Below are 9,316 nucleotides of genomic sequence, written 5' to 3' on the forward strand. Positions count from 1 at the left end.
ATCCCCACCACTGATAGTCCCCTCCATCGCTAGACTGTCCAAGGAGACACCAATTCCACTTTGAAGAACATCTATGTGGCGGTTGGGGCTTCTATTTGCCCTATCTTTGTTTCCACCTGGGGAAACAAGGAGGTTGAATAATAGGCTGAACTACTGAGAGAAGGGCTCTGATACGGTACCTCACATTCTGACTTGCTTCTGTTAGTCGATAATATACAGGAATCTGCCTCTGGTTTGTGTGAGGTGGCAATGAATGCAAGTTTATTCTGTTCCAAGGTCTCTGCTTCAGCACTTGAGGCTCGCTGGGCTCTCTGGTTGAGGTTCTGACAGGCTGATGTGGAGTCTAAATGATCCCTGGTAGCTTTTCCATTTACTGGGGATATCCTCTTCGGACTGAAATTGAACAAGATCATTGCCATGACCATGGGAAAAGAGCTCCTTTCTTCCTTCTCCAATTCCCAAGGCAAAGAGTCAATCAGGCCTTTTTGGTCTCCAGTAAGTCACAGTTTACAGTTCCAGAGGACATCCCTCCTTCCAGGGGAGGCAGATCTATGGGCCTTCAAACCTGATCAGGCCGCAGAAATGAGGTCTGAGCTTCAGACAAGCCTACCACATAACCGGTTGTCTCCACACACAGGTCATCCTATGGTGGTTGCCTGTCCCTGTATTTTATGTTTTGAGGATGCCTGGTTTCGGACATCTTCCGATTGCTCGGTGAGTGGTGTCCTATGTGTGGGTTGCAGGATAAACCTTTTCGGTCTTGCTCCTCAGAGGGGGTTGCTGACATCTCATCAAAAGCTTCTCTCTTTACGGGGGGATTTGCATACTCTAATCTCTGCGGGTGTTGTGATTCCAGTACCCACAGATCAACAGCGATGGGTTTTATTCAAATCTGTTTGTGGTCCCACAACCGAATGGCTCTGTGATACCCATTCTCAATTTGAAGTTCCTGAATGCTTTTTTATGTATTTTATGATGGATTCTCTCCGCTTAATTATTCTCGGGATGGAGGCAGAGGAGTTCTTTGTATCCATGGACATATGTTTATCTCCACATTCCCACTTGGGATCATCACCAATTCCTGCTCCAGTTAGCGGTTAGCTTATTACCATTTCAGGGCTCTACCCTTTGACCTTTCAACAGTTCCTTTTGTCTTTACAATGGTGATGGTGGTCATGGTGGCACACCACCGCTTTCTGGGTATCACCATTGTTTCATATATGAACGTCCTGCTCATCAAGGCCCTTTCCTTGGAGATTCTTCATTCTCCTGTTCGGTTAACATATCGGGTCTTGATCTCACGTGAATGGATTGTCAATTTTAAGAAATATAATCTTGTACGATTGCAGAAGATGATTTTCATAGTCATGCTGTTTTACACCTTTTGGTCTTTCTGCCTCAAGGACAGGAGTATGGCCATCCAATCGCTGATTCATCTGGACATACAGTGTAGGGCAGTTTCCATCCATCACTACATGCATCTCTTGGGAAAACTTTTGTTCTCCATGAAGCAGTTCAGATGGTTCCATTCCCGTGAGCTCCAGTCCAAACTGTTTTCCAAATTGGACGGCACACATCTCTACCTGTCCCTGATCATCCATGTCTCCCCTCAGACTCGTCTGTCCTTCCTCTGGAGGCTGGATTCCAGACATCTCGGTGCAGCTTGCCCCTTCGTCATTTGAAACTGGATTCTGTTGACCATGAAAGCCAGTCTCCAGGCCTGGAGGACTGGTTCTTCAGGCCCACATACAGGGGCTTGGTCTCTCTGGGAGTAGGTCCCTACCCATCAATGAGGTTAATAGGTGCAACCAATGTTGTCTTTCATCAGGTGAGTACTAACCTCTAGTCTCTACCTGCTGCTGTGCTCACATGACTGCCTCCTCCTATCCCTGACAAGAGCACCCTATTTAAGCATGCACCTGAGATCAATTCATTGTCGGAACAATGTGGTTCTTTATTCCACCATGATCTCACTACTAGTGAGTAATTACTACCTCCGATCCATTGCTGAACCTGCACTGCTGACCGCTGGGTACCTGCAAGCCGCTATCTGAGTCTGCTCCATCTACTCCTCAGTGTTGTGCTGTGTCCAGCTTCCAGTCTTCAGCTTTCCAGACTGTGTCCAGCACCAGTTCCAGTCTGGTTCTAGCCTGCGGTTTTACTCTGGCTAGCTGCTGTTCTCACTGGTTCCATTCTGGCTAAAGACTGTGGTTCCACTTTGGCAAGCTGCTGTTCTCACCGGTCTCAGTCTGGTTCAAGCCTGCGGTTCCACTCTGTCGAAGGTACTGTTACCCCCGGTCCCATTCCGGTTAATGGCATCGCTAATAATTTGGCTACTGTGCTGTTACATCTGGTCCCATTCCTGTTCAAGTCCCAGAGTGTAGAGGGTTTCTCAACCAATGCACAATCCATTTCGAGTTACAACCTAAGCATTTTCTTTCTGCACGCACTAAGACTGCATTCATATTTTCTCTGCTAACCAGACAAGCCTTAGCTTGGACTTTGCCACTATGGGAAAAGTCTCATCCTACTCTATTCGATATCAAGAAGTTCCTTTCTACATTCAAAATGCTTTTTGGACGAGCCAGGGAGATCTATTTTGCCGCTGCAGTTATCCTTCATGTATGCCAAGGTCACCAGACTGTTGTACAGTAAGTTGTTAACTTTCAGACTCTAGACTGTGCTGTGTGGCTGGAGCTCGACTGGAGACTTATGTGCAGGAAGCTTGGCGGCTTAATTAGATTCCTATGCATGCAGTAAGAAGGAACTGAAACTAAACCGTGATAACTGAAAATACATACCCACGGAGCGATCAGATAACTATATCACTTTCTGATCGTCCTGTGCCCTCCCTTGTGTGCTAGATGATCGATATTGATCATCCAGCACACAACCAACTTACCAGCAACTATAGCGACCCTCGTTCAATGATCGCGGGTCCCTATAGTAACCTGCTCAATATCGATCAGCTTGGCCAACATGCACGGGCGATGGACGATATCGCTATCTTCTATACATGCCCACGCATTGCTGGTCGTTGATGGGTTGGTAAGGGCCAAAAAATTAATGATTTCAACGATAGCGATATGAATGATATCGTTCAAATCGTTCATTTATATCGCTCCTTGTGTACGTAGCTTAAGAACTCGGGAGATATGCAGGAACAACTGAGTAGGCTGCAGACTTTTGTGACCCAGGCTGGTGTCTGAAGAATCCACATTGCACCGGCAACTGGCTGGTGCTCCAGGAAGTCCTTTTCATAGGGATTGCTGACTCCCGATTTGATGGTGTGGTCAGCTGAGTAGAAGCGTCATGCAGACTGGCTGAGATGGAGCAGGTGACCAAGATGGCAGCACCCTTGTGCTGGTACTTGCGGGAACTGTTGTGTGTACACAGACTGTGCAGCACACTGCAGAGAAACCTAAGGCCAGCAGAGAATGCAAACTTCATGGACAGCCGGGAGAGACAGCAAAGAGTCAAGTAGCATAGCCTAAGAGCCCAGTGCATGACAATTGGATGAGCTCATTTCCATCTGTAACCGAGTAGAGAAAGGGTAAAGGAAAAAGGTAAACCAGAATGTTCCAAAGTTCATCCTCATACTTCTCGTGCAAAAGAAAGGGTTCGCAGGATCAGCTTCAAACTTTGCCTGTACTGTGCTGCTCCTGAGCATCTTATTCAAGCTTGCCCTCACAAGCCAGGAAATGCAACCTCCTGACCAATTATGAAGAGGCAGGGTTCGGAGTGGTACTAGGGTGCACACAAAAAAGCTGAAATTTGTACAGGATTCTGTATATGCCTCTGCATTAATTGACTCTGGAGCTTCTGGCAACTTTTTCACCACTAAATTGGACAACCATCTAGCCAATCTTATAAAAATGTCCTCACCTATCTTCCTGGGTACGGTGGATGGCAGCAGAGTTCCTGGGGTACTATTAACCATCAATCCATACCAATCACACTCCAAGTTGGGGTGCTACATTCAGAGTCAATAGACTTTTTAGTCATTCCCGAGGCTTCCAGTCGGATTGTTTGTCTTCCTCTGGCTACAGCATCATAATCCAAATATAGACTGGTCTACACCACAAGTCCTTTCTTGGGGTTCACAGTGTTCCAAGACTTGTCTACAATCTGTAGTTCCCCATTGTAAGGCAGTAGAAGGGGACCTTCTTTGGAGGTAATGCAGAGAGTTTCAAGATGTATTTTCAAAAGATTCAGCTGAAACGTTGCACCGCGCCATGAATGGCATTGTCATATTGACTTGCTCCCAAGCAGGATACCTCCTTGTGGGAGAGTGTGTACCCACTATGTCCCTGAAACACAAGCCATGTCTGAGTAGATCTGTGAGAATCTGGAGTGTGGTTTTATTAATTCCTTCGCATCACCAGCTGGAGCGGGCTTCTTTTTTAAGAAGAAAGATGGATGCATATGCCCATGTATCGATTACAGTCGCCTTAACGAGATCACAATCAAAAGTAGTTACCCACTTCCTTTGATTATAGAACTGTTTGATCGTGTTAAAAGAGCTACCATCTTCTCCAAAGTCGATCTCCGGGTAGCTTACAGCTGATCTAACTTCTCATTGGAAACACGTAAAGGAGGTTTTTCTACGTCTTTGAAAAAATAAACTCTTCTGTAAACTTGAAAAGTGCACTTTTGAGGTCTCTTCTTGACTGGGAGTAACGGAAGTGGCTAAACAGAGGCACACAGAGGTAACGTCGTATGGGAGTGTCACTGATAGCAGCTGTGTATAGAGGTGCTCACCTGATCACATAGGAGGCCATACTCAGACAGAGACTCTGCACCTGGCATAGGGCTGGTACAAGTATGGTTGGTGTGACTAAAGACGCACCAGACAGTGATGCAGTGTGTATAGAGGCTGCGAGTGGGCGATCTCAGTCCTTGCACATTGGGACGCACAGACGTGCACCAGGGAAGGGCTGTGTGATGGCATAAAGTCACTGGTGCAACTGCTGCAAAATAGGCAAAGCCTGTCACAGCTGCGTCTGGCTCTGAATCCGGTCCTATATATTATTCCCGGGGGGGGGTTCCCATTTTTTTTCTCAATTGAATGAGGAGTTAATGCTGTGGAATGAATTGTACAATTAAATTTTATGACTCTAACCTCTGTATTTTATCCACTGAACGATCTACAGATCCGACTACTTATACTAAGGAGGAATCAGTCTCATGTGATGGAGGAGACCTCACACACACTGACATGTCTACACCCACATATCATACACAGTATGCATCTACTCATACTAAGGAGGAATCAGTCTCATGTGATGGAGGAGACCTCACACACACTGACCTGTATACACCCACATATCATACACAGTATACATGTACTCATACTAAGGAGGAATCAGTCTCATGTGATGGAGGAGACCTCACACACACTGACATGTATACACCCACATATCATACACAGTATACATCTACTCCTACTAAGGAGGAATCAGTCTCATGTGATGGAGGAGACCTCACACACACTGACATGTATACACCCACATATCATACACCGTATACATCTACTCATACTAAGGAGGAATCAGTCTCATGTGATGGAGGAGACCTCAAACACACTGACATGTATACACCCACAGATCATACACAGTATACATCTACTCATACTAAGGAGGAATCAGTCTCATGTGATGGAGGAGACCTCACACACATTGACACTTATACACACATCTCACCAACAATGTACATCAGAGAAGTCATATAGGAGAGAGGCCGTATTCTTGCTCAGAATGTGGGAAAGGGTTTAAAAAGAAATCATACCTTGTTATACATCAGAGAAGTCACATAGGAGAGAGACCATATTCTTGCTCGGAATGTGGGAAAGGGTTTTCTAGTAGTTCCATACTTGTTAAACATCAGAGAAGTCACACAGGTGAGAGGCCGTATTCTTGTTTAGAATGTGGGAAATGTTTTAAACAAAAGTTTCAACTTGTTAGGCATCAGATAGTTCACACTGGAGCCAACAAACATTCATGCTCTGAATGTGGGAAAGGCTTTGCATATAAATCTGTACTTTCTCGACATCAGAGAAGTCACACAGAAGAGAGGTCATATTCTTGCTCAGAATGTGGGAAAGGGTATGAAAGTAATGCAGGCCTTGTTGTACATCAGAGAAGTCACACAGGTGATAGACCATATTCTTGCTCGGAATGTGGGAAAGGGTTTGCTAGTAATTCTGTACTTGTTAAACATCAGAGAAGTCACACAGGTGAGAGGCCACATTCTTGCTCAGAATGTGGGAAAGGGTTTACAAATAATTCACATCTTATTGTACATCAGAGAATTCACACAGGTGAGCGGCCGTATTCTTGCTCTGAATGTGGAAAAGGGTTTAGAAGTAAATCAGAACTTGTTAGACATCAGAGAATACATACAGGTGAGAGACCATATTCTTGCTCTGAATGTGGAAAGGGGTTTACAAATAATTCACGTCTTATTGTACATCAGAGAAGTCATACAGGTGAGAGGCCATATTCTTGCTCTGAATGTGGAAAAGGGTTTATTAGTAAATATTGTCTTGTTAGACATCAGAGACGTCACACAGGTGAGAGGCCGTATTCTTGCTCTGAATATGGGAAATGTTTTGCACTTAAATCAGGTGTTGTTATACATCAGAGACGTCACACGGTAGAATGACCGTAGCTTTACAATGGAAGGCATGGCTGGGGGGAATGTTCTATGGGGGAAAATCACCAACATTCATGTCTATCCAATTCTATTCCATAAGAAATTTACCTTTAAAACATTTCATTGGGTATTAGAGTCAACCCCATTGACAGAGAATACTGTAACAAGCTGCACCGTGTCCTGGATGCTACTTGCCATGTCCGATGTCAGGCATGCTATGGTCCCAGTACATTCTCAGTGGAGGGTTTCCGTTATGTGCTCCATGACCGTCTGCCTCGGGCAGCTTCTGCTGCTTGTCCATGTGATTCCTCTTATTTTTGAAACTGCAGTCATGAGACTGTTACATTCATGTTTTCTGCCCCAATTAAAAATACCTATTTAATCCCGCTCAGTACTTAGTACCACGGTTTCTCCTGACCATTGTACGTTACCGAACTGGGAGCACTGACACTTCTTGCTGGCTTATGATGTCATACATAACTAGACTACAAAACACCAAGTAACACATGGTCCATCCCGAGCACATAAAACACATAGATGTTCCTCCTCTAACCCTGTCCTCAGACACTTGGCTATATCTGTATGCCTCTGGTCACCATTATCCTTTGTGCAGTGTCAGACTAGGACAGGACATGCCCACTGGGCAATAAAAGGGTAGGGGCCCACTTCCTGCTGTCATGGCATTGAAGGGGCATGGCCATCTGCCAGAGAAGGTGTGACCAGCCAATATGAATATCGTTCCTTTCCTACGTGTAATAAGTGACTATCTCTGACTGATTCTGGATTCTCAATCTGCTGCTTGATTTAAGAATGGATCTAGTTCTGCAGATTATTTCCAGTTTGTAATGTGTTATCTGTATTATAATATGCAAACTATTAAAGATAATGATGTTTATTATATCCTGTAACCTCATGATTTTGTTTTTCTCTCTTTTTGTACCCTGAATAAACCTTAAATAAAAGGATAATAAAATAAATTCTACATGTATATCGGTTTAACATGTTAGTCAGTGAGGCCAAAAATTGTACCTTGAAACATTTAGAATGTCAGAACTTGATTGGAGTTTGGATCCGGAGTGGACACAGGAGTAGTACGTGGGGCCGTTTGCTGGTATTGAAAAAAATGCCGGCCTTAATGGGGTGTGTTTCATGAATGGAGGCAGGTGCAGGAGGTACAAACTGTGGCAACCGAGGGAGGTAAGGTATGTCGGACAGTGGAGCCGGAGCTGGAGGTGTCAAAGGACACAGAACCCTCAGGGACGACAGGACCCTCTATAGGGCAGGCGACTGGAGCATGCAATCCAGACAGGAGTCAGAAGTGGAACGAGCTGGAACACGGACTGAGAGTTAGCAGGCTCACCACGACAGACTGCAGCAATACAAACAAGGGAGCTCAGGAACTAGCACACAGTTAAGCTGTGTAAAACGTTGCACTGGCAACTAAAGAGCCACTTGACCACTCTTTAATACCCTCAGGTAGTGCAGGATAGGTTGCTAGCCCTCCAGCCCAAGCTGTAAGCTGAATGGTCCAATTTAGACATGTGACCTGGATCCAAGATGGCGACGCCCAGTGGTCAGCAGCACTGCTCAGGAATGCACAGCCTGCTGTTCAGCCAGCCACTACACCCGATCTCCAGGATCACCTCCAGAATCCAGGATACCTGCAGAAAGGACCATGCCAGATCGCCCTGAGAGGTAAGGTCCACGCCGCTCGTGAGCCTGCGGTCCTGGTCGTGACAGTACCCCCTCCTTTAGGAATGGCCACCGGACAGCTTTTAGGTTTCCCTGGATTTTTAGAATGGAAATCACGGATCAGACGAGGAGCCTGGACATCTTCTGCTTTCACCCAAGATCGTTCCTCAGGACCGTAGCCTTTCCAGTCAAGAAGGTATTGTAGTTGACCATAATGGAACCTGGAGTCCAAAATTAGATTAACCTCGAATTCTACTCCTCTGTCTGAATTTTAAGAGACGAGGGTAAGGATTTGAAGAATTGGTTGAGAATTAAGGGTTTCAGCAGGGAAATATGGAAGAAGTTAGGAATTTTAAGGTATGGAGGAAGTTTTAACTTGTAGGCCACAGGATTGATGACATCGGTGATCGGGAAAGGACCAATGAAGCGAGTGAACTTCATGGACGGAACCCTGAGTTGCAAATTGCGGGTAGACAACCATACTTGATCTCCCACCTTAAGACTTGGAACTGCTCTTTTTCTGTCAACCCCCGAGTTTGTATCAGTGAGATGCTTTCTGAAGAGAGGAATGCACTAGAGTCCAGATTTTAGAAAAACCTTGTAAGGTTGTAGTCACGGCTGGAACATCGAAGATTTGTAAGTCTTTAAACTCAGGTACTCTGGGGTGCAGGCCGTAGACGACAAAGAATGGAGTTTGTCCAGTGGAAGTGTGGTAGGAGCTATTGTGTGCGAATTCCACCCATGGAAGGGAATCGGACCAGTTATCTTGAGATGAAGTCATAAAAATCCTGAGGAAGGTCTCTAAGTCCTGATTCATTCTCTCGGTGGATCCGTTGGTTTGGGGATGGTATGCTGTAGAGAATTTTAATTTAACCTGGAGCACGGAACATAAGGATCTCCAAAATTTGGCCACAAACTTGACTCCACGGTCCGAAACGATCTCTGCAGGAAGTCCGTGTAGACGAAATAT

General features: G+C 45.3%; 1 protein-coding gene across 1 annotated transcript in view; it reads left to right on the forward strand.

The window, feature by feature from the left end:
• LOC148454344 (uncharacterized) overlaps positions 1-7,445 on the forward strand; it is a 64,977-nt gene extending 57,532 nt beyond the window's left edge. Inside the window, 6 exon segments of the mRNA XM_088461013.1 lie at positions 362-714; positions 857-965; positions 1,144-1,410; positions 1,614-1,828; positions 5,102-5,695; positions 5,698-7,445. Coding sequence (XP_088317139.1) covers positions 362-714; positions 857-965; positions 1,144-1,410; positions 1,614-1,828; positions 5,102-5,695; positions 5,698-6,663 — 2,504 coding nt within the window. The 3' untranslated portion in view covers positions 6,664-7,445.
• Positions 7,446-9,316: the final 1,871 nt, after the last annotated feature.

The sequence above is a fragment of the Taudactylus pleione genome, unplaced genomic scaffold (assembly GCF_031769625.1).
Source record: "Taudactylus pleione unplaced genomic scaffold, aTauple2 ptg001003l, whole genome shotgun sequence".
NCBI classification, from domain to species: domain Eukaryota; kingdom Metazoa; phylum Chordata; class Amphibia; order Anura; family Myobatrachidae; genus Taudactylus; species Taudactylus pleione.